Source organism: Rhododendron vialii, chromosome 11a (assembly GCF_030253575.1).
Source record: "Rhododendron vialii isolate Sample 1 chromosome 11a, ASM3025357v1".
NCBI classification, from domain to species: domain Eukaryota; kingdom Viridiplantae; phylum Streptophyta; class Magnoliopsida; order Ericales; family Ericaceae; genus Rhododendron; species Rhododendron vialii.
In genome coordinates, this window is record NC_080567.1 from 22,273,191 (window position 1) to 22,299,195 (window position 26,005).

General features: G+C 38.2%; 2 protein-coding genes across 5 annotated transcripts; one reads left to right on the forward strand and one right to left on the reverse strand.

Annotated features, from left to right (window-relative positions):
* On the reverse strand, nt 1-9,917 carry LOC131307535 (uncharacterized). The gene is made up of 2 exons (XM_058334088.1): nt 7,815-9,917; nt 1-363 (listed from the first exon to the last, which is right to left on the reverse strand). The coding sequence occupies exon 1, from the start codon at nt 9,726-9,728 to the stop codon at nt 7,851-7,853; it is 1,878 nt and encodes a 625-aa protein (XP_058190071.1). The 5' UTR covers nt 9,729-9,917; the 3' UTR covers nt 1-363; nt 7,815-7,850.
* Nucleotides 9,918-13,557: 3,640 nt separating this feature from the next.
* On the forward strand, nt 13,558-24,649 carry LOC131307533 (DIS3-like exonuclease 2). 4 transcript variants are annotated; one of them, XM_058334085.1, is made up of 8 exons: nt 13,822-13,957; nt 15,932-15,997; nt 17,768-18,111; nt 18,265-18,318; nt 18,407-18,475; nt 19,380-21,635; nt 23,269-23,340; nt 23,453-24,649. In XM_058334085.1, the coding sequence occupies exons 3-8, from the start codon at nt 17,887-17,889 to the stop codon at nt 23,915-23,917; spliced, it is 3,141 nt and encodes a 1,046-aa protein (XP_058190068.1). In that variant the 5' UTR covers nt 13,822-13,957; nt 15,932-15,997; nt 17,768-17,886; the 3' UTR covers nt 23,918-24,649. The 4 variants fall into 4 exon arrangements, with proteins under 4 accessions (XP_058190067.1, XP_058190068.1, XP_058190069.1 ...); XM_058334084.1 differs by lacking the exon at nt 15,932-15,997 and having other exon boundaries at nt 13,558-13,957; XM_058334086.1 differs by lacking the exons at nt 13,822-13,957; nt 15,932-15,997 and adding an exon at nt 16,067-16,089.
* Nucleotides 24,650-26,005: the final 1,356 nt, after the last annotated feature.

Here is a 26,005-nt window from a genome sequence, read left to right on the forward strand (position 1 = left end):
TTGAAGAAAAAATAATGCACCTTACAGATTGCCAATCAACAACACACTGGATCATCAAAAAGTTGGAAGACATGCATCTCAAAACGCCTAAAAGTACCCGTGAGAATCTCACATCGCATAACTAGGGGTACAAAATAAAAAGAAATCCAAAATTTGACAGGTGAAACAAAGGAAAGAAAAAGAAGATGACCAGCTAACAAAACTTGCAAGTTTCTCGGTTGCAAAATCCGCTTTAACTCATATCTTCTAACTCAGAACTTCATTATCTTTCCTAAAATAAGCTAATGCATATTTCCACTTCTTGCCTATCCACGAATTTATCTGTGTAAGTTACTCATGCTCGCAGTCCTCCTTGTTAAACACCTGCAAATTCAGAAAATTATCGATTCATCATTAGTAATAAAAACACGCCCATCTGCATATTATTAGTTTTGACTCTAATCTAAACCAAAAGAACGTATGCTAATGGGGAGTACCCTCGTAATAAAAACACGCCCAACCACAGCTGGACAGCCCCAAAACAATTCTCTAGTTGTAGTAGTAATCTAGTTCTCTTCCATTGAAATCCCGATTGACACAGAGAGAACATAGTAGTCAAATACATTCCCACTTCTACTGGCTCTATGAGATTAGATAAGAGATGATCGATTGATTCGATTTGACCCAAGGAGTCTAGTAGTTTGCCAACGACTATACCGAGAATTAACCGTATGTGCAATATATTGATTGATTGCGAAGCATGATAATTTATTCAATGTTTCAGGGCATTATTGTTAGAATATAGTATTGGTATTAGTCCCACATTGGTTAATGTAGTCTTATGTCATGATTTCCCATTATATAAATAAGAGTTGATTGTGTTAAGGTTAATAAACACAACACCCTATACACTTTTCCTTCTTTCACTCACAACATGGTATCAGAGCGGGTTCTTAACCCTAATCCTAAAATCCCACTGAAACCCTAACCCCATGATAGACACCACCACTAGCCGCCATAGTTAGTCACCACCATAGCCAGCCGTCGTCGCCTTATTGACCAGCAGCCCTCAAAACCCTAACCCTAACCTAAATATCCATCACCATAGTCTTAGTGAACAGTGTTCGTCGACGTGAACAGTAGTCGTGAACAGTGCCAGAAATCCCTCCACTCTCGTCTGATCTCCAAAACCCTGACCCACTTACCAATAGGCCTCCAAACCCTTCATCAGTTCTTTTCCAGCCACTTCGTTTGGGTCTGATGCTTATTTGTTCTCTGATCTGGTTTTGTTTGGTCTGTTGTGTTGTTTGCTCTCGCAATGGCCTGCTCCCTTGCATGCTACAACTCACTGGTAACACTACATGTTAGTATTCTGGTTCACTTTGCTGTTTCTAGTCTTGTTCATTGATGGTTGGAGTGGCTGCTGGTTGGTGCATTGTTGAGATTGACTTGGAATGGCTTCTACTTCAATTCCTGATTCGGGTAATCCTTTCTCTCGTAGCTTCGGTCATGGTTTTTGGAAGTCCAGAAGAGATGATCGTAGTAGGTCTGGTTATGGCGGCCCTAAAATTAGCCGTGATTCTGGTCGAGGTGGTCATATACTGGGTGAAGTCAGTCGCAGTCGCAGTCGTAGTCGTGGTAGTGTTCCTCGCCATTGCACTTATTGTAATGGCAACAATCATACAGTTGAATATTGTTGGGTATCGTGGTCGGGTTTTTTGGCCATGCTTTTGGTGAGCGTGGTAACATATCTTGATTTGTCGTCTATTTCGTTGAAGTTGGTGGTTGTTGGTTGGTAGTTGAAGTTGGTTTCGTTGGTTGCTGAAATCGTTCGTTGGTTGTTGGTCGTTGAATTCATTCGTTGATTCGTTGGTCGTTAAAATCGTTCGTTGGTCATTGAATTCGTTCGTTGTTCATTAAATTCGTTCGTTGATTCGTTGGTTGTTGAAATTATTTCGTTGGTTGAAATCGTTCGTTGGTCGTTGCTATTGAAAGTTGTTCCATTGTTTTTAACAAATCGGTTGTTTTTCGTTATTGCTGTTAGTAGTTGATTAGTTGAGGTAATTGTTTCATTGGTTGAAATATAACAAGCTGGAGAGTCTCCAACTTGAGGAGTGTTAGAATATAGTATTGGTATTGGTCCTACATTGGTTAATGTAGTCTTATGTTATGATTTCCCATTATATAAATAAGAATTGATTGTGTTAGGGTTAATAAACACAACACCCTATACACTTTTCCTTCTTTCTCTCACAACAATTATCACATGGTCCTTTTCTTTTCTTTTTTAAAAGTATCACACGATCCTTTTAACTCTTCTAAGTACTATCCATTACAATTTCCAAGGTGTCCATCACAAAATGTGTAAAAGTCACACAAGTGTGCTGGAGACAGTGAAGACCGAGTGACAATGCTCTGACGAACTAAATAATATTTTGTAAAAACACAGAGCACCTAAAGGAAGATATGGGTAAATAAAAAAAATATACTCCCTTCGTGCCATCCTCAGCTACTAATAGTATTTCAGTTCCATTACTTTTGCTGAAAAGTGATTACAACATCTGTCTTGAGTCTCCTAATTGGGGGCTGCAGATTGGTAGCCAGCTAGTGAAATCATACATTTAATTGACCTGAATTTGTTAAACTTATCTATGTGGTTAGCTAGCTTTACACAGTTGCGGGTCCTGAAATGGAACTAAGCTATTGCTAGATTTCCTTTATGTCTGACCTTTGTATGTATGCTATAATCTAGCATTACCAAGGACTCACATGGGTGTATCAGTATTTACAATGTTAATTTATGTACCTGTGAGTCTATTTAGACTTTTCTAAAAATTATATTTCTAATGCAAAAATCCATGACATGAAGTGCTGACGAGAAGAGCAGATGATCTTAGATTGTTTCAAAACAATGCAGATGGCTTCATTTGTTCTACATTACCTGGAATTTCTCATGCTCAAGTTCAATACTCTATTACTCTCCAGGTATACTTTCTTGGAAATTACTGTATAGCAGAATCAATTAAGTTCACCATACCATATATTGAACATAATTTATGGATTTACTCATAAGCCAATCAGTAAAGAAAACTAATAATCTAAGAAACTAATATCATATGTGGATCCTAAATTTGTAAGAAAGTGAAGTTTAATATAAAAATTCATTATTCGATTATACCGAGTCATGTATTAGAAACTTTCTGTCAATTTTATTTACATGTATTTGTCGGTTTCTTTTCTTTTGCTGCACTTCATCCATTGGATAAACTCGTGACCAAGAAAAGAAAAAAAAATGCCCATTGGTTAAAGGGGATAAACTAATATTCCAGCAAGCCAGCAAAACAGAGATGTGGAACCTAAAAAAGAGTAACTATTGGGGTTAGTACCCTCGGATACTCCTAAAATGTAATGGATGCCAGGACTTTGGACATTCAAATGCTTCTTGTCCTAAGGCAGAAAAGGGCAAGGAGGTTGTCACTCAAGAAGATAAGGTTAGTGCATCTATTTTTCAGCTTTGTAACCAAGTAATAAACGACTCTCCAGCAACTGGGATTATTTGCCCGAGCTGAAGATGAGGAGGATGTGGGACTTGTTAAGAGCCCCGCAAAAGGCAATTGTGCTCCTAGGAGTGCAATTAAAACAGGGATCCGGAGGACCATTGAGCAACAATTAATATTCTATACTCCCAGAGGATGACCTTGAGGGGGAGCCTGAGGAAGAACTTGAACCACCTGAACTGGGGGGTGAGGGGATATTGGAACCAGACTTTTTGGTTCATGCGATTGGTGTTAATCGTTCCCCCAAGAAGAGAGGTAGGGATAGAAGTAGTGATGTATATACTCCTTCCATAAAGCATGTCATCTAGATGCCACAATTTGAAACTTATTCATCAAAAAAAATAAGCAAAAAAGTTAATCAAAGGACTCAGATAAGGCTTGTCAACAGTTTTGCATGTTGTAGTTAACTTATGGAATTGCAATGGTTATTTACTGAGAACTCGTAGTAGTCTTACATTTCATATCCTAATTCGATAAACATTCCTTACCACGATATCAATTTAATAACGAGATAAACCATTTTAAATACATTTTTTTGAATGTAAGTCAGTTCTGGGTAGATAGATCACAACAGATGAGAAGAGTTGCTATGGCTAAATAATTTGCATCTTCTTCCTCTCCTCCTAGTTTTCTATATACCTTCTTGAGAAAATAGACATCTTCTACACAGTTCCAATAATTCCCCTGGGCGGACTAGTACTTTATGATTTACTCTAATAACCTCGCATGTTGCAGAGGAAAGAACTAACTGTCCATTGGAGCAAAAGAGAAGTGTAACAGTTGGCAATGTAACCAATAACCCAAACACAACAGCTTTTACTCCCTCAGTCCCCAAGTTTGGTCCCTTTTGGGGGGTTAAAACATTTTAAGGAAACAAATGTCACTTCAAGTCAAATAAAAAAGTACTTGCACCAAAATTGCCCCTTTATCCCAACTTTTCGAAGTGTTCATGCACAATACTGAAAGATATATTTCAATAGCTACAGAGGTTAGGCTTTGACATTTCAAAGTGGACATGAATTTTGAGACATCATAATATAGAAAGATGGACCAAAACGTGGCAGACAGTACATAACAGTGGCAGCGGTTGCCAATTTCAGTCACATTGCTATAGCAGTCGTGACGGGTGAGGATAACACAAAAAATCATTTTGCATGAAGTGGTACAAATTGCTTCTTTCTTTCCTTGCACAGCACAAAGGGCAGCTGACTTCTGGCACAACACAAATTTCTTCTTTCTTTCCTTACATACTCCCTACTAGAGTAACCAGCAAACAAATTTCAGCCGGCTGTCTGTTCCTTCCTTCTCTCGTCTTCAAGGTGGAACCAGGATTTGGACTCGAGGGGGGCAAATTAGAGGAGAATTTTTTTTATAAGTTGATATTTAAAGTATACCTTAGGGTTTTCCAGTTCATATAGGACGCTTTTTAAAAAAGGGTTAATTTTAGAAATAGTCCCTCTAGTTTGCATGCAATCTCAATTTCGTCCCTCTAGTATTAATTGTGTCGTTTTTAACCCTGTAGTTTATATTTTGTCTCAATTTGGTCCCTCTCACTGACGGTGTTATTAGAACTAACAGAACTCTAGGGCAAAATTGACATTTCACTCGTAGAGGGACGAAATTGAGACAAAATGCAAACTAGAGGGACCGTTTTAAAATTTTACATTTTATTTTTTATTTTGCAAAGACAAACTCATACCTAATATCTTTCTCACCTTAATTATTTTTCTCTGATTGAATAATCAAAATATATTTGGGGAAATAAAAAATATTATTTTAGAATATAATACAGATAATATTATGAAATTTGAACAGAATACCTTAGTTAAACAACTTTGCATTGGGTTTTTTCTTTCAATGGATTTATCTTGATTTTTACAATCCCATTATGTTCTTTTTTATGCTATTAGAAAATAGAAAAATGTTTCGCAAAAAAATGTTTCATCACAACTTTTTCCTTATTCACCGAAAAAAAAAAATCTTTATTTTCGCTATTAGAAAGAAAGAAAAATGTTTCATATAGAGATTAACAAAGTATTTCATAACAACTTTTTTTTTCTGTAATCGCATAGAAAAGAACATATATAACAGGATTGTAAAAATTAAGATAAATCCATTGGAAAAAAATCGATGCAAAGATATTTAACTAAGGGATGCTTATCGAATTTCATAATATTATCTGTAATATATTTGAAAATAATTTTTTTAATTTCCTCAATACACTTTGATTATTCAATCAGAGAAATATTTTAGGTGTGAGTTTGTCGTTGCAAAATAAAAAAAAATGTATTTTCTAAAATAGTCCCTCTTGTTTGTATTTTGTCTCAATTTCATCCCTCTAAGAGCGAAATGTCAAATTTACCCACGAGTTCCGTTAGTTTTAATAACGCCGTCAGTTAGAGGAACCAAATTGAGACAAAATATAAACTATAAGATTAAAAATGACACAATTAATACTATAGGGATGAAATTGAGATTGCACGGAAACTAGAGGGACTATTTCTAAAATTAACCCTTTAAATAATTGAACAACAAAATCTCAAAATATTATTGATACCACGTTTTCATTGGTATCATAATGCAATGTAAACTGCCATATACGCGTACCAAATCCAAAATACTTGTGCCTTGTTCGTTTCCCTTTTTGAAAAAAAAATTCCAACTCAAAAAATACTCATTACCCCTATCTCCAATCATTATTATCATTTCTCTCTCCATCCCTCTCCAATCATTACCCCTACTTCCAATCATTACTCTCATAAAAAATTTCTCAAAAACTCATCCAAACACAGCATTGGTGTATTAAGAGTAAAATTTGATCGATATATTCAAATAATACTATGGGAAAATATTGATTTGGGTAGGGCCGGGGCCTCCACAACCCCCTATTACCTCTGTTGGCGCTCATACTGGAAAGCTATAATAGATTTTCCTTATGATCACCTCACAAATGGATAAAAGCTAAGAGAAATGAAGTATGACCATCATGGGGGGGAACAACAGAAGGGAGAGCAGGGGAAGAGAAGTGCAAGAACAGTGAAGAGGATCGGTATCCAAGAGGGTATCATTATGTCAATGCTTCTATCAGTCAGAATTCATCAGTCCTGCGGCTGATGGCAGAAGGGAAACCTGCCGTAAGGGGTTTGAGGAATAATTGTCCACAAGGGTTTTAGAAACACTACAGACCTTACTAAATACATCAGATTTACTCATCAACATAGCAAGAAAGAGGCATTTGCAGAGTTGACCAAAAAAAAAAGGAGCTAAAAACAAGTCTAAAGGGGATTGTTTTGACACTAGAAGGGGTGGTGGGAGTTGCAACTTTCCTTCTTGTCTTTTTCTTTCCTCTCATTTTTTCCTCATTTGCTTTTCCCTTTTTCTTGAAAATGCACGCTCTCTAATACAACTTTTTAATAACCAAAAAAAAGTGACTAAACTCATTTCTATCAAAAAAACTGGTAGCTTGAGGGTACTTCCTACTGCAGGCTTATTAGAACTGAATGTTGACAGGGTCTAGATGTGCCAAACTACAAAGAAATTGCGTTCTGCATTCAAAGAGTCAAATATGCATGGAAATAGGAATTAAGGATTTTTATCAATAGTCTGATTAAAAAAACGAGGACATTAAATGTTCGAAACTAATAACGACAAGCCTTTGTCATAATTACTAGGATTGCCTTCTTAGCTGCGTCGATCTATTTCCTGAAGTTCGTTTTGTTAAAAGCTATGTCTTTTGTAGTATGAGGTAATCATGCCATTTCTTACTGTCATTTGCTTCTTGTGTTACCTTTATTTCTCTTAACACGATGAGTCAACGAACATGGAACAGTTTGCCCCTAGTGCGTTGTTCTTCTCCTCTATATGAATCCTCACAATGTACCCTCATTTTTCGAGCATGTTGTTTTCTTAATACTCAACTGCAGAAAACATGTTTCTACCATCATTTGGGAGTACATTTGAAAGGGAAAGCACACATTCTTAAAACAGTTGGCCATTTCTTTCTCCCTCAATTTCCAGCTCGATATTCGTTACATATGATTGCTTATTATACCACACCACACGACGACCAAGAATCAACACAAAGAGTGGAACAAGAGAAAATAGAAAAACGGATAACAATATCACAATAACTGAACACTCTATGACTGCTTTTGGATTTTCAGCATTTGACTAAACTAACTACTATTTTTTTTATGTATAGCAAATTCTATGAGAATCAATCCATCGAGAGGAAAAACGTATATTGACAACACGAAATCAAGTTTTGTAAGAAATTACCTCCCACAGGAAATCTGCCTGAGACATGAGCTTTGTTCAGTGCTTCTTTTTGCTCTTAGATGTGGAAGGGTTCTTCCCATATGCCCAAATTCTATGAGGTGGGAGTTTAAGTTCAGCTTGACGAAGCTTTCTCCTGCTTTTTCTGGATAAATTGCTCATATCACCATTTGATTTCTCCACGTGTGCTTCCTCATTTTCTTTTGGTTTCTTATGTTCAAGTCTCAACTTCTTATCCGTTTTCTGCCCATTCGATATGCCATGAAGATGCGGCCTCTTATTTCTAAGCACCTTCCATTCCTTCTCCCTATAAGGAGCAATCTTCTTCAAGGAAACGTATTGATTCAACTCCTTGTCATCCAACCTTAAAATCTCCTCAGTACTTAGTCCAAACTTCTTCGCACCAACCTCTCTGTACTTAAATCTTGTCTTCAAATCCTCTATTGTATCCTCATAGTCCAATTTATAGTACTCCTCCAACTCCTTCTTAATGACCTCCTTCTCCATCTCTGACATTTTCCTCTTTCTCTTCCCCTTACCCTCTTCATTCACTGCTTCTTCTTCCATCTGTTCATTGGGAACACCATTTTCCGCTCTCCGCTTTAGTTTTCGCTCCCTAAAAGCTAAGAACCCATCACCAGAACCGGAAGCGGAAGCATCATCCCAACCTTTTGGAAGTCCAAGCAAGTCATCTTCTTTATCAAAATCTGGTTTTTCCAACTCATCTTCGTCTCCATCACTCACAAACTCAGGGTCCACATCCTCCGCGTCATAATACTCATCATTGAATGCTTCTTTCATCTTTCTATCATACTCCTCAGGATCAAACTCTTCCTCTAAATCATCCACGTCCAACGGGCAAACCCTGTCTTCCCCAATCCCCGCGGTATCCATTATCTTCCTCAGCTTCTCCTTCATCTCTTTCTTCTTCAAATTCTTCAAATGCTTCAACTCCTCTTTCCTCTCAAACTCCGCCTGCGCCATCCTCTCCTCCTTGCTCTTCCTTTGAGCCTTCCTTGCATTCGTCTTCTTCCTCACTGACCCCTCCACAACTCGCGAATGACCCAACACCCTATCCCCCACGTTCTCCTCGTGCCTGAAATTATACCCCCTCTCGTAATCCTCTTGCTTCTCAACCTCTTCCTCGTCCTCCGACAAACCCAAATCCTCATTTCGATTCAAACCCTTCACTCCCTCACTGTTAACCTCATCACCGACCCACATCCTATTCCTAAAATACTTCTTCAAAAACTTCTCATTCTCATCCAAATTACCATCTTCCCCAAAAAACTCATTCAATTTCTTCTCAACCTCGCCCGTATCATCGTCGTCGTCATTGTCCCCCATGCCATTCCTTGCTCTCTCTTTCAACAATTCGCCACCATCATCCTCTTCCAAAGCCGCCTCAGCCGCATCCAGGAACTCCCTCCTCAACTCCTCTTGCTCCTCTTTATAACTCTTCACCCTCTTCTCCTCCTCCTCCTCCTCATCATCATCATCATCAAACTCCGCCCCCTCCTCGATCAAATGCATCGCCGCCACATCCTTCAAATATATTGGCTTCTTCTCCTTCTTATCTCTTTTTTCTACCTCCTCTTCTCCGCTCTCGTCTTCAGAATCGAATAGCTTAGCCTCTTTGTTCCTCAGCTCGGGGTCGTGGTTCTTGACCTTAATCAACGCGTTCAAGAACTCCAAATCCCTCTTCGAATTAGTTAACTCGTCCTTTTCCGATCCGTCGGAGTCCGATCCGTCGGAGTCGGACGAGTCCGAGATGACGCCGTTCCTCTTGAGCTCGTCGAGTTTTTGCAAATCCTCTCGCATCTTGTTGTGCTCGTAACGGCGGGCGAACTCTTTGTTGATTTCGATCCTCGATATGTCTTCTTCGTCAGACACATCGCTGCCCTCGAATAGCTTCATGCCCACGGACTGCGATAGACGTTCAAGCTCAGCAAAAACTGAAAAATCGAACAGTATGGGGATAATCAATCAGAGCAAGCGAGAAAATGGATGTGTAAACTGTAAACAAGTTATCGATTAGGGTTTAGTGGATTCCAATTGACGTGAATTCGACAAAATTAGGTTTTAGGAAATAGAAGAGCAGCTGTATTTTTTATTTTAGGCTCCGTTTGGAACCAAAGAAAAGGAAAGGAAAGGAAAGGAAAGGAAAAAAAAAGAAAATTAAAAAAATTTCCCATCTATTGTTTGATTTGAAGAGAAAGTGAGAAAAAAATAAACAAATTTAAGTTTTGTGAATAGTAAATTTTCCTTCCTATTTTCCTCCCACTTTATTTTCCTTTTCTTTCTTTAGGTTCCAAACAGAGCCTTAGTCCTTTTTGGAGTAATTTCACAAAATTAACTACTCCTATAGATTTTTCTTATCATCTCTTTATCTATCTATCTATAAATAGAAATCTCTAATTCGGTCCCGTTTCGGGCTATTATTTAGACCGAACCCGATTATTCGGTTTGGATTATTGTCAATCGGAGCTGGTTGAAACACGACTGGTCTAGTTTCAATTGGTTTTGTGGTTGGTAGGGTATGGTGGTCACTAGTAGATTCAAGAACCCAAACAAAACAAAATATAAAAAATGTATATGTTATTTTTTCTCTTTCTTACACCTTCTATCACTACCAATCAAACGAACCCCAGATTTCTCAATGGCAAGAATAATCAATTTTGGAATCTGAAACATAGATGAACTTAGATTTTTTGTACTTGTATGGTTTTCCAGATTTGACACTATCAAATAAGAGATTGTGATTTTATTTTTGCACTACTATGTATGAACAGAGAGAGAGCGCATACGGGACAATAAAACTCGAGCCTTAAGATCGTCTGAGAGGAGTCGAAGAAAGAGAATGCGAAAACTATTTCGTAGAGACGTAGTAGAAAGGTAGATAGATGTCAATTTGGTTAAACATAACCGGATTGTAACTTTTTTGAAACAATCAAACCAAACTGGCCTTTTATTTTTGCACTACATTACATGAACAGGGTAGACTGTTTATGCAAAAAATAGTAATATAGAACATAATCCTCTCCCGCTAGTCCACTACTACTGTATTAACATGGTCCTATTAGGCCATTGCAGACCTTTATGATATCACCTACGAACATGTACATTGGATAGCATAGCGATTGATATATTTTCGAAAGGCATTTAATCATAAGGAAAAAAATTCATAAAAAGATATACTCTAGTCCCTGATTCATTTTGATTGTGTCTTAATTCAATGCCATTGTATTACAATATATTTTTTTTAATTGATTCGCCTTATTTAGATTAAGCATTCGTTTTGATGAGAAAAAAAAACACAAACACTTAAATACTAAGTTATGGCCAAAAGTTTACAAAGTTCACACGAGAATAATTAGAAACGCATAATTATTTTTAGTTTTTATTTTGTGACATTTTTTAACCTTTTGAACTCTGTCCTTTTTGTTTTGCTTATTTACAGAAAAGCTATGAGTACCGACCATGGGGGAGGGAAATCATACCGATGGCCGCCGGTGGGCCATCTCCGGCCACCGGACGGCCGATCCGAGCCGTCCAAAAATAAAAATAAAAAAAACCGATGGGGCCTACGCGGGAATCAACGGCATCCGAGGTGTGTAGGGTGCTTGATCCGAGCACCCTTTACACCTCGAAGGGCCCCATCGGTTTATTTTTTTTAGAATTTTTGGACGGCTCGGATCAGCCGTCCGGTGGTCGGAGATGGCCTGCCTGCGGCCGTCGGTACGATTTCCCTCTCTCATGGTCGGTACATATAGCACAACTATTTTTAATTATCCTTGTCAAAACGAATACCTATAATTTTTGGAGATTCACATTTAGAATGTCATTTTAGTGTATATTATTTAGTTTTGAAAATACACACAAGCTCATAATTTTTGGAGATTCCAGACAATTAAACTATATTGTTGAAAATCGTCCAAAAGTGTTTTAGAATGTCAAGATTCTACCATTTGAGGATTTCTTGTTGTGACCTTTTTATTTTGTGATCTTTTTACTTTATTTTTAGTTTAAAAAATCAACTCTATCCTTTATGTTTTACTTTTTTAATTATCCTTGTCAAAACCAATACCTATAATTTTTGGAGATTCACATTTAGAATGTCATTTTAGTGTATATTATTTAGTTTTGAAAATGCACACAAGCTCATAATTTTTGGAGATTCCAGACAATTAAACTCTATTGTTGGAAATCGTCCAAAGGTGTTTTAAACTGTTCAGATTCTGCCGTTTGAGGATTTCTTTTTGTGACTTTTTTTATTTTGTGACCTTTTTACTTTATTTTTAGTTTAAAAAGTCAACTCTATCTTTTATGTTTTACTTTTTTAATTATCCTCGTCAAAACGAATACCTATAATTTTTGGAGATTCACATTTAGAATATTATTTTCGTGTATATTATTTAGTTTTTAAAATACACACAAGCTCATAATTTTTGGAAATTCCAGACAATTAAACTCTATTGTTGGACTGAAGATAAATTTTGAACTTTTCTCCTAGCATCTCCAATCCCTACTCCTTTCTCTACCTAAACTCAAATTTTTTGAAAAAACAGCCCATTTCCCACTCATTTTAAGTTTTACGTTATTCCTTGCTCAAATTTGGGAAGACCCAAATTTATACCTATTGCTCTTCACACCTCTTTTCACTTCTTAATATATCCACAAAATGTGCCATTTTGACTCAATGTTTGAGACCCAAATTTATACCTAATGCTCTTAATAATCGTTTGGAAAATTTTTATTGAAGACCATGCTCAGTAGTTTTGAATCTCCAAGACGAATAAGGCCGTTTGGGTAAAAACAAATGGGTGTAGCATTGGAGAAGAGGTACTCAAATAGAGTTTGGACACAAATTTACCCGAATTTGAATTTAAAATGGGTTAGGGCCGGACATGCTCTCATGGATTGTAATTTGTAAAAGAATTCATAAGTTACTACTACTACTATGTTCTAGTTTCCAAACAAATCAATTACTACTAGAGTATAAAACAGAGTATAAAAACCGAGAAAAACTTTATTACGGTTCACTCGTGAAAAAGGTTTTTACAGCAGCAATTAATTGCAATCGTCCAAAAGTATTTTAGATCGTCTAGATTTTAATAAAACTTTTATAGAAAAAAGTTTAACTCTTTCTAAAAAAAGTATCATCAATACTTTTTGACGATTGTAATTGGCTCCATAAACGAGTAGCTTTTTTTTTCTCATAAAAACCTTGACAATAGATTTCGGAATCAAAAAAACTATGAGCAGAGACAATTCGCAGAGAACTACGCAGACACAAACGCGTTTGGTCCCATTTCGGGTCCCAAAAAAATCTAGAAAAATATCCATAAATTTTTGAATATTATTTTATGGGGCCCTGTGAAAAATCAGCTCCAGTGGATATCGATAAGTATTACTTTTTGATTCGTAAGGGCGAACTGAGCAGTTTCGCCCCTACGAATCAAAAAATAATACTTACCGATATCCACTGGAGCTGATTTTTTACAGGGCCCCATAAAATAATATTCACATTTGTCTCTGTGTGGTTCTCTACGGATTGTCTCTGCTGTTAGCAGAGCTCTTTTGGAATCCGGATGGAGATTGTATAACCGGCACAAAGAAAAGAGGGGAGAGAGAAAGAGAGAGCAAAAAAGTAGTAAAAAAGGAGGGAAGACAAAGGAATCATGAGTCGGCGCCCATGTCTTCACCGACCAATAATAATAATATTACGTCCCTTTTCAATCCCCCTACCTCTTCCCTCACCCACCCTATTTCCCTCTCTCTCTCTAAAATCTCTCTCTACATTTTTTTTTATATATAGAGACACCCCCTTTCTCTTTTCGTCCGATTCTTTTGTTCTTCATCCTCTCTCTTCACAGGTCTCTTCCGTAAATATTTTTTACCCATCGGAAGATGTCCGTCCATTAGCTTAGCTTAGGGTTTTGTTCTTTGATCTAGTTTTTATTTTTTTTGTTTCTTTTGTAAACTCGAGTTTCTTTCACGTTTCTTGAATTTGTCATCGGCTGAAATTATGAGAGGGGCGGTTGTTGAGCAAACTCATGTGGTGGAGAGGAGTGAGGATGCGGATAGTAATAAGAAGAAGAAGCGCCGATCCAATCGACGATCCAAGCAGAATTCTTCCGTTTCTGGTACCCTTTTTCGCGTGCATAGATGTGTATTGCTATATGTCCAACTTATTTGGTATGTTGTTTGACTAGCCATTGCTGTGATTTAACTGAGTTGGATGAACTGATCAGAGTTGACTTAGGAGTGTGTGGAATTGAGTCTTGAGATGGTGGGTGGATTGGAAATTACATTTAGACTTCAAGTTCATGTGTTGTGAAATGGGTGTTATTGTTTTTTGTGTCCTTATTTGTTTGCTTATTAGTTAGATGCTGTAAACAAGTGTGAAAGATTTCGTGGCTGGCATTGTTTTTGACGACAGTGGTGACTGCAGATATTGTTGTAGATGGGTCATTCATGTATTCAAATTGCAGTTGTTCTATTGAGAAATAGCTATGCATTAATCAAAGAACAATAATCTACTTCTGAGTTACAACAACAATTGAATTTGAGTTTAGTACATGTAGCAGAATCAAAAGCTAAATACCCAAGCTTTTAATGAAAGTGAATACTAAATAATCACTTGCAGCTCTCAAAGTTCATGTATTCCTTTTTTTTTACCCAATATGCATTTACTTTTCCGATCACACTTTACCAAATTCAAAACCTTAAACCTGATGGAGACTTAAGACTTTGTTTGGTTTGGGTTTATTTGGTTTAAAACCTTAAACCGTTGATTTTAGTCAAAATGAAATGATTCTAAATCTGTAAGAGCTTTTCAGACGGTGCTTGGCTGGTTGCCATGGTATATTTGAGAGATAGAAAGAGAGACTAGAGGGTGAGAGAGGGGAGTGCGGCAAAAAGACGGAAGGGAGACAAACTGCTGGGGTCTGGAGGGTAAAATTATTCAGTGCTACTGTCTCTTGTCTGAAGGTCATGCATATCTTGTGTGTTAATGGTGTAAACTATTGGAGAAACAACAAATATACTAGTAAACTAGCAGTAGTAGATTTCCCCCGCAGTGGTGATCCCATGCTTCCTATACTAGCCTCGCCTCTGTATGGAGACACCAGACATGAACCTTTTATTTACTACAGACTGTTGAATTTGTATGGAGCTTCAAGGCTTTATTTGGTGGCTGAGAACTGAAGGAAAGAAAAGTCCCATTTTGAATTATGAGTAATGGTTGAACTGGTTGTACTGCAGATGGTGATCTTAGGTGATATGTGGTCCACTTTCTTGTCACTTGCTGTGTTTTCCGCCTTTTGAAAAGAAATGAACGCATTAAAGAGACTTAGAGAGAAATGTTGAGTTACCACTGTGTTAGTTTGGTTGTCCTATTTCTCTGTGACCATGAAAGAATTCTCCTTTTCTTGTGCATGGGTGCCATGGTTGTAAATTGTGGCACTGATGTATGATACAGTATTTGGTTATTTGCTATAACCGTCATGTATCGGTATAGCAGTATTGAACTGGTACGTCTAGAGAACCAGTGACATGGTCATTCTTAGGTGTGGAAGTTATTCACATCACCTCTAGAAATCAATGATACCCAGTTTTGACTCTCAAACCTTAATTACGCACATTTTTAGTTAACTTATAGATTTCAAGAGTCCTTTACTAAATGGCTTACAGAGAATCCAATGCAGGCTAATGAATCCTACACTGCCCAGTTGTTCACTTTTTGTGACTTGAGGCATCCCCCACACTATCATAACTATTATCATGCATAGTTTTGAGAACAAGGGTTCGAATTCCGCATTGATGAGGGTGAGCTATGGCTTGTGGTTCATTTCACAAGCATAAAGAAAGCCTCAGTTTAGTTCAACAACTTAAAGTTGCTGCCTTGCTGGTGTCTGCAAGGATAGATGTGCAGCATATGTTGTGCCAGGTGGACACTTGTTTTCCATTCAGCATTTAGATTAATACGTCACACAGCTCAATCCCCATTGTTCGTTGGAGGTTAATATCTTTATCCAGCTTGTCTACATGCGAATTTTATATGCTCCGGTGTACAAGTGTGTAGCTGAATTGGGAAGCCTAGAATCGTACACGTGCAGGCTGTTTGGTGATTAACTGGCTGACACATGGAACCTTGATTGTCGATGAGTAGGAGATTTTGGCCAGTAATGATGAGACAATCGATTGTAGTTTTAGCAAAATTATTGATTTTGATCTGGATTCTGAGGTACAGAAGAACATCCATGTAATGAAAGTGGTTAGTTTACACAGCTTGTTCGGATTTTATTTTATTGTTTTTGTTTGTTTGCAGAAGCAAAAAACTTTTTCTTTTTCAACTCAGGGATGACTAGAATGACTGGAAACACCGTGCTCTTAAAAATTTCAGCGTCTTCAGAAAACATGTTCTCTGACCTGATACTTTAGAACATGCCAAATAAGTCACTATTTCTTTCCAATTAATTAAAAAGAGAGTGGTGCTTAGTATCATTGATCATATATTAACTTGCTTTGGTGAAATTCCATGGAGACCCCCTAATGTTTAAAACCGCCCAAACAACCCCCCCAAATCTATAACCGTTACCCAAGTGTTGAAACACCGTTAACTATCATTGACAAATGTTACGAATTGGATGAAAACACCCTTGTTGTTCAATACATATATAACCAAATTTCAACCGTTTTGCGCGATTCTTGTCTCTAAAACGAAGTTCTCGAAACGCTCTACAACTTTCAAGAAGAATTGTAGACCTGAAAACCACTCAAAGTAGGATGAAAATGGCGGTTAATACAAGTCCTGTGTGCTGTTTGCCTGTCTGGAATGGTAATCCGAGTTTTTTTTACAGAACTTTAGACCACGATAACTCTTATCAAATCTTGACCATTTCGGGTGATTCTTGTGTCGAAACCGAAGCTCTTGACGCCCACTACAACTTCCATGAATAAACCGAAGCCTAAAAACGACTTTAGCTAGGAAGAAATTGGCCATGAAAAGGGGTTCGTGATATGAATGTAAACAAAGAAATGGTGGGGGTGATCTTCCTCTTCTTTCTTCTTCCTCTTCTTATTTTTTCCAGGACTCCTCTCTCTCTCTCTCTCTCTCTCTCTCTCTCTCTGCGAAACAAAAAATGAAGAAGAAAGAAATGAGGGAGTTTGTTTCTCTCTTGGTCGACAAAAAAGAAAAAGAAAAAAGAAAAAAAGACAGATAAATAATGACGTGGGTGTGTGAATGAGAGTTAATTGGAGAGGTGATGGTTCAAAGTGTCAAGAGGAGGAGAGGAAAGAGGGTTGGAAAGAGGGAACAAAACATCCCTAATGGAATGGATTGGGATGATAGACGGATAGGTGGATGGGATGGTTAAAAGGTGATAATTTTAGGGGGGTTAGTCTAGATAGATTTTTAGAGTTTTGGTTAGTGGGGGAGGAGAAAGGGATGAGTATATGTATATATGTTGAATAAAAATTTATGTTAGTGATTTGTATGAAATTAAATGAATAATGAGACTAATGATAGAATAAATGTTAAGTAAACAGATTATTTTGTTTAATTAATATAAAATTTAGAATAACAATATAAGTTTTTAATTGAAAATTTTAGGGACAAAATTAGGGTCGTTACAAGTGTGGGCGATTTTCATAGATGAGGTGGTCAGTGTGGGTGATTTGTCATTTCTTTCATTCCATCAACCTAGTTAACCATCTTTTTCATTTCCTATAGATGGGGGGTCTGTTTGGACGGTTTTAAACGTTAGGGGGTCTCCGTGGAATTTCACCACTTGCTTTTCAACCTTAACTTGCTCTACATATATGCAACCTCTTCTTGTCCTGTCATCACGCTTCCTTATATTGGTAATAGATGTGTTCATGAGGTGCTAATATTGCTGTTGTTGGCTCTGATGAATTATTTATTTATTTATTTATTTATTTTTGCGGAGCAGCCTGTAGTTCAGTAGATGAACTTCCTGCAGATTCATCAGAAGTTGTGGGGGGAAGTGGCACATCAAACGAGCAACAACTGCCCAGAGCGTCTAATATTGCTTTTAATTCTTTGCCAACTATGCGTGTGAATGAACAAGCGGCAACACAGGAGGGTATAAGTATGCAAAACCAGCATTTTTTTCCATCCGATTTTGGTGATCGAATGTATTCAAAATCATGTCCTGTGACGGTTACTTGTGAGGAGTCAATAGGGTCAATTGGGAATAAGGAATCTCTTCTGCCTCATCAGAGAAATTTTTTTGCTCCGCACTGGTCCAGTGAATCTGTTAATGAGGCATTAGAGGTCAGTCTGCTGACATGTTCAAATCCGTTATATTATGTTTTAATTTGCTTCTTACTGCGCTGTATTATTTACCTTCTAAGGCCCTTGTGAACACATGGAGGTCTTAGAAGATCATGGAGAAGGATGTTAGTATTTTGGTGTTTACTTCTGCAGAAAGGTCATGTCTTTAAAGCGTTATTTCGGGTGAATGCTCACAATAGACTTGAGGTGTGTCACCATTCTTCCTTTCCCATTTTTTTGGTCTGTTTGTGTTCGATAATGTACATATAATGCATGTTCTTTCTTGTGCTGTTAGGCCTATTGCAAAATCGATGGAGTTCAAACGGATATTCTCGTTAATGGAATTGCAGCACAGAATAGAGCTGTAAGTTTGGGCTTATTTTTTCCCAAGTCTTTTCTGAATGAAGTGCCGTTGACTTCCATTGCCTTCAGATTCTCGTACTTTTTCCATTTAGTATAAGCATACGTAAACTGATCAGAGGTCCAATTCACTATTAATCTATTATCTGATGGTTACACTCTTTTCATTATCTATTATAATTTAGTTCTTCATCGGGAATTTTACCCGATGGGTCGCGGAGTCCGCATGTTCAATATGTAAATCTATGCAAAAACCTACATGCAATTGGTGAACCTCGTAATCAAGTCAAGCAAGGCGTATAAATGTCTAACTACTAGTACTTTTTCAGCCCATTGTGGACTGTCATACTCCCATATTGGGTGGTGGTAACAATTCTTAGATCAGTGTACTTGTGTTAGCAGTCGAAGTTTTGATAATTTTTGGTTGTATTACTCGTTTCACCATTTTAGATGAAAAGAACATGTGTTGCACTTCCTTGTATTTCCCTCTTTGCAAAGATTAGAGATTTATTCATTTTGCATTTTGTGTTATTTAGGAGTATATTTACTTGAAAATATTTAGTCATTTATGTTCTGGGGAGGTGTTGGAGGTTGGTGGGTAGTGTACTTGCAAAACCTTTCTAGACCTTGTACTAAATGAGGCGGAGAAGAGTAATGGTGTGGAAAAGTTCATGTGACTGGGTTGTGTGACTGATTCTAGGATTACTTCTGGCAGTAAGTTGGATTGCATTGTGACAGGATGGACAATGGATGGTTATTATTGTTGTTATGGTCTGTAATCAAACTAGTGTCATGTTGTTGATCTTTCAATTATTTCTGTTACATATGGAGATTGTACTTTCTATGCTTACATCTCTGTAGGGCGATGAATTTTTTCTCTTTTTGATGGAATATGTTCTGTCACATAGGTGGAAGGAGACATTGTTGCAATTAAAGTTGATCATTTCTCATCATGGATAAAGATGAAAGGGTCTGCTGGAACTGTTGACAATTCTGGCCCGTCGGATGATAATAACTCTGCCTGTCAAGTCTCTGAGTTGGCTCGCGATAGCTCCAAAGGAAAGAATAAGGTAGATGCGGCTTATGAGTGTGTAAATGGTACAAATTGCTCACTTATTGAAGAGAAGGGGTTTTGTAATGTGAGTTTTACTCCCACCGGTGCAGATGCTGGTCTACGACTCATTGGACAATGCACATCTGTGTCAGGTTATCGTTATAGTCCTGTTAATGGACATTGTCCTTCTGCTCTGGATCCTTTGCATACAGTTAGATCTAGTGACCGTGATGATATTCCTAATTCGGTGGAGAAGTTGTGTGCGACAATGAGCTCATTCCCTTCAAAAAGACCAACCGGCAGAGTTGTGGCCATTATGGAAAGATCTCCTCGTCGTGATACTATTGTTGGTTTTCTTAGTGTTAGTCAGGGCCTTGCTAATAAAGAAGTTTTAAAAAATGAAAGGAAGAAAAAGAGTTCATTATTACCTCCCAACCTGGAGTACATCATTTTGACACCGATAGACCCAAAGTTTCCAAAAATGACGGTATGTTTGCGAGACCTTCCTAAAGCCATTAGGAAAAGGTTGGAAGATAGTGATCAAACAATTGAAATGGAAATTGTGGGTGCACGAATTGGCGATTGGAGTGAAGGAAATTATGCCCCGCAAGCTTGTGTCATGCATATTTTTGGGAGGGGTGGAGAGATCGAACCACATATTTCTGCAATATTATTTGAAAATGCAATCCCTTCTTCTGAATTTTCAGCTGAATCACTTTCTTGTATTCCATCTTTTCCTTGGGAGGTGCCACCTGAGGAATTAAAGAGAAGAAGAGATCTAAGAAATTTGTGCATATTTACTATTGACCCCTCCACTGCTACAGATCTTGATGATGCGTTATCAGTTGAAAGGCTTTCCAGTGGTGTTTTCAGAGTCGGTGTGCACATAGCTGATGTATCATATTTTGTTCTACCGAACACGGCATTAGACATGGAAGCTCAGTTTCGATCTACTAGTGTCTATCTACTGCGGGGTAAGTTACCTATGTTGCCCCCATTGCTTTCAGAGAATGTAGTGTCTCTTAATCCTGGAGTAGACCGACTTGCCTTCTCAGTTTTGTGGGACATAAATCTTAATGGTGAGATTGTGGATCAGTGGATTGGCCGCACTGTCATACGATCTTGTTGCAAACTCTCCTATGAAAATGCTCAGGACATCATTGATGGGTTGTTTGATGTGGGGAGTTTTAATCCTGCAGAAGATGGTGTCCCTCAGTTGCATGATCACTTCCACTGGTCTGATGTTAAAATTTCTGTGAAATGCCTTAATGAGATTTCCCTAAAATTGAAGGAGAAGAGATTTGATGATGGGGCATTGCGTCTAGAAAGCTCCAAACTGGTTTTCTTATTTGATGAAGATGGAACTCCTTACGACGGTATACTTTCGGAAAGGAAGGACTCAAATTTCCTTGTTGAGGAGTTTATGCTTTTGGCCAACAGGAACGCTGCAGAAGTAATATTTAGAGCTTATCCGGATTGTGCATTGTTGCGCAGGCATCCTGATCCTAACTTGAGGAAGCTTAGAGAGTTTCAAGCTTTTTGTAAAAAACATGGTTTTGAATTGGACACTTCTTCTTCCGGTCAGCTTCATCGTTCATTAGAGAAGATAAGAGACGCACTCAAGAATGATCCTGTTTTGTTTAATATTCTTGTCTCGTACGCTACGAAACCAATGCAGTTGGCAGGATACTTTTGTAGCGGAGATCTGGAAGGAGAAAATTATTGGGGGCACTATGCTTTGGCTGTTCCACTCTACACCCATTTCACTTCACCACTGCGTAGGTATCCGGATATTGTAGTACACCGGACATTAGCTGCCATAACTGAAGCTGAAGAGTGGTATTTGAAGCACAGAAGAGCGTCGCAAAAACTAAACAATGGGAAGGAATTGATAAGAAGATGCTTCAGTGGTACTTGTTTTGATAAGGACGCAGCAGTATCAATTGAAGGTCAGGAAGCGTTATCTGCTGCAGCATCAAAATATGGAGTTCCATGCACCGAAGCACTTGCAGACATTGCTGCTCATTGCAATGAGAGGAAGCTGGCCAGTAGGCATGTCAAGGATGCTAGTGATAAACTCGTCATGTGGTTTCTTCTCAGGAAAAAGGAGGTATTTTTTCTCCCTTTGAATGTAAGAGGAGTCCAAAATAATGGTTGAATGTGTGTGTAGAATATGTTATGCAAACAAGAAATGCACTTAAATAAAAAAAATAAAAGAAAAACAAGAGACTGTACCTTACTTTTACTGGGTCTGAACTCTGAACTTTTTCCTTCTTGAGGCTTTGGCCCAAAGTCATCCATGCAATAGCTAGAAAGAGGACTGGCTTGTAGTATGGGTAGGTTTTCGTTTTTCTCCTTGTGTAAAAACTGGTGTACTAAATAGAGGGTGACACATCTTTTACTTGCTAGAGGAGCTTTTATAACTATCTTTTATTCTAGTTTCTTTCGCCTCAACACCTTGTGTTGCGCACTCACCTTTGGTTACAAGTTGGATTGAGGTCTTACCCTATGTTCACTAGCCTGAGGTCAGCTAGGGATTTTTGAATTGTACCCAAACTGGAATCCTTTGCTTATGCCACTGTGCTTAGTGGTCTGGTTGTGGGCTGGCAAGTTAGACAAGTGGTTACTAGTTACGCTTGAGGACTTGAATGTTTGCTGCTTGGTGAACTTGAATACTTGAACCAAAAAAGCTATTGACAAAGATAGTGCGTTGCTGAACAAAGGTTCATTGGGTTATGCAATCCTGTTGTGGGATGACTTCTATGTCGAGTAGGCCATTTGGAGAGGGACACACATGGCATCTGGAGGGATAACCAATTTGCTGAATTCTATAAAAAGGAGTCGCTGGGTTATGGGCATCTAGCGGCGAGTATTAGCCAGTTAATGAGAAAGGTGATACCAGAGATGGGTGTCTTTGTTTGGATAGTGTATCGCATGTCCAGAACTTCACTGATTGCATTATAGTACTACAAGTTGGATAATTTGTTGAATAGTTAGGTTCTAATTTTTAATCAGATTTTTGGTTCAATGGTTTTGAGTATTTTCATGATCTGGATTTTCTACACATTGAGGTTTCATTTTTCTTTTCTTGTCTTCTATGGGTTCTTCTCGTTCATCTGTTTCTCGGTGAGATCTCAGTTCTTTGACTGGATTGGCTCCTGATTATTAATCCCTTTTTTTTTTCAGGAGTACTGTGCTCGAATTTGTTGAGAATTTTGCAATTTCCTTTTTTCTTTTTTTTTTTGTGGTGGTGTTTTTTCTTCTCTCTTTTTGGTGGATGGGTCTAAATTTGATTTGATGGGCTCCTGATTGCAAGTTTTTTTGAGTGCTTTATTCAATTTTTTGGGTAGCGTATAGTTGGAATTGACCAAATGGGCATACTCGAAAGTTCAAACCCTACTTGCATTTCCGTCCCTCATGCATAAAGTTACAAATTAACTGTTTCTGTTTGCAAATATCTTAAAACACTTCTACAACTGTTTGCCTAATTGTTTATGCTTACTGGTCTTATGTTCCATAAGCCAAGAGGCCTGAGTTCCCACCACTGAGACATCTCTATTCGTTTGTCTGGTCCACAAGTTTTGTTACATATTTTGACTGGAAAGATTAGTACAATATGGTGGAATTAGTACTTCAAAAATATAGTATACTGCGCTTAGATTATGTGTGTTTTCCTTGTGATTTATCTTGGGGTTTTGCTTACTAAGAGTCGTCCTTGCTGGTTTGTGCCTTGTGCTACCCAGATTTTGTTGACTGAAGCAAGGGTACTGGGTCTGGGACCAAGATTCATGTCAATATATGTTCCCAAGTTAGCTGTGAGTAGTTCCCTTACCCATCTATGTTTTTATTTACTTTCTTTCTACAATTCTTTACTTAGTATTTCTATAAAGTTGTCTTGAGGTGTCCTGCTTATTAATGTGCTCCTAGATTGAGCGGCGCATCTATTACGATGAAGTTGAAGACCTAACAGCGGAATGGCTTGATAATACGTCAACATTGGTGCTCAATTTATCTTCACATAAGCGCTTCCAGCGGAGAGGTAGCCCGGGTAAATGGAGGACAGCTGAAGATGTTGCCCTAATTACCTGTCCATTAGAGTTGGCTTTGGATTTCCCGGGAGATGGTGGTAACAATGGCTGCTCAGAGGAGAATATTGAACAGAAAATTTGCTGTGCATCACAAATAGCAGTACAAAACACTAGTATAGCATCGCTGGATCCAGCACCTGGTTTAATATCTGGCATTTCAGATGCTATTGAAGTCAAACCTGCTGTATTCCCGCTCACGGTGCAACTCCTCTCAACAATACCTGTCGCTCTTCATGCAGTTGGTGGGGATGATGGGCCACTTGATATAGGGGCAAGACTGTACATGAGCTCATATTTTCGGTAAGTTGGAGTTTGGGGAGTCATATTAGGCTGTGTTTGGATATTGGATCTGTGAGAGGGCTTTGCGGAAGGAAAAGAACAGCAAAAGGGGAAAAAGAAATGGCTTCATGTACATTTTTTCCCCCTTATTCCTAATGCTAGTGTCTCCATAAATCCAAGATGCAAACGCAGCCTAATTGTTGGTATGGCGGTTCTAGGATGTTGAAACAGAGTTTCTTTGGAACGGAATCTCAGTTGTAGATATGGTGTAGTCTACAGTTCAAGTAGGTTTGGAAATTGAAAACCTGTGGCTGACGCTGTTGGTTCAAATACTGGATATACGTCAGTGGGAGAAGTACCACTTGGTGGCTGTTTTTAGTCAAAGCTACTTGTTGGAATAGGCCCTTGTTTTTGTTGGGCATTTCCGTCCAGTATAACTTGGTTTGACTGTGCCTTTATCCGGTGTTTCAATGCGGTGCATCGGAGTCTAATAACCCGTTTTATCTCAAGTTTAGCTTTGTTGGACTTTAACCCAATTAGTTTTAATGTTGGGTATCCTATTGTAGTTAAGTTGATCTTGTATGCTTCCGAGACAGTGGTTCACTTTTGGCTGTCTAAGGGAGTTGACTCTGTGGTAATCTTCTTCTAGTTTCAATATCATGGCTTTGGTTTTCCTCGAGGTGAAAAAGATGGGTTTGTAGACCCTGTTTCAAAAGTTATGTTATAATTTGTATTGATTAAATGAGCTTGAGCAAAACTCTCTCTCTCTCTCTCTCTCTCTCTCTCTCTCTCTCTCTCGCTCTCTCTCTCTCACACACACACACACATTCATTTTTGCTATTGTTCTTGTCAATGAACAGGTTTATTTTTAGAATCAAGTCTAGAGACCAAGAGTTAAACAAAGGAAGTAGCCAAGATTTAACACATTAGCAAATAAGACCTGCATTTGCATATCATAACCTACTGGATAATCTATGACTTCATAGATCTTGATCGCTTTCGTTGGTTCAATATGTCTTCGGGCTTACTAATGGTTGAGGGTCTGCTACTTTTGGATTTGTAGGTTTTGTGTCTGGTCTGTTATCGTTTTGTGTCTGGTTTGTGACTGGTTTTGAGTCTGGGCTATTGGGTGTTTGTGGTCCTTGAGGATTGTGTTTTAGTTGGTTCTGTTGGGTTTCCGGTAGTGGTCATAGGTTGTGTCTTGTGGGTTTGTTATTGCCTTGTGACTTTGGGGTTCGATTCGTTTGGTTACTACGTCTTGGCCCTAAGCTTGTTATTTGCAGTCCTTTGATCAACATGGCTATTTTATGCAAAGAGGCCTCTGAGGCTGCTTATGATATTCTTGAAGTCTGGTGCTTCCTCTTCATTCATAGCTATCTTCCATGAGAAGTGTCTTTGCGGATTGCTATACTGATGCGAAGGCAAGAGTGATCCTGATCTGGCTGGAGGTTTTGCTTAAATTGCTGAATGTGATGCTGTGTAGCTGCTGCTACTGCTACATCATGGCATCATTTGTCTGTCCTGCTGCTATGGATCGATGGTTCTTTTCTTTGGTTTCTTTTAGTCTTCTTACTTTCTCTGTATTTTGTTATATCTGTTGGCTCCTGGCCAACTAAGTTTTCTATTGGTTTCGGGCTGTGGTATGTGGGATTGGGTGCCAACATACATAGTCGGGATGCAATCCTATTTGCCTCTCTACCTCGCTACTATGAAAAGTTGTGTAAACCATAAATGAATTAACAAATATGAAGCAAGACCTACTCCCTCTCATGGCAGCATCGCAGGAATAATTGAAGAAAGTTATCTCCAGTCGCCAACATTAGCATGAAAAAAGCAAAAATGAATGAACAACACATAAATCAAGGGTGATGCGGGTCCTTAGACGTATATGAGATGGAGTAAAGATGGACCAAGCTACTTATGAATGTAACCACAATTAAGATCACTACGGTCAGGTCATTGAACACGGGGTCAAAAGTAAATTACGAGTTGGACCAATCTGCAAATCTATATTTGTATTCTATATTATAATTTTAAGAGAATATTGTTTTCCCTTTCATATTCGTAGTCCGTCAATGAAGCAGAACAAGTTTTGTGAACTTTGGAGGCTTGA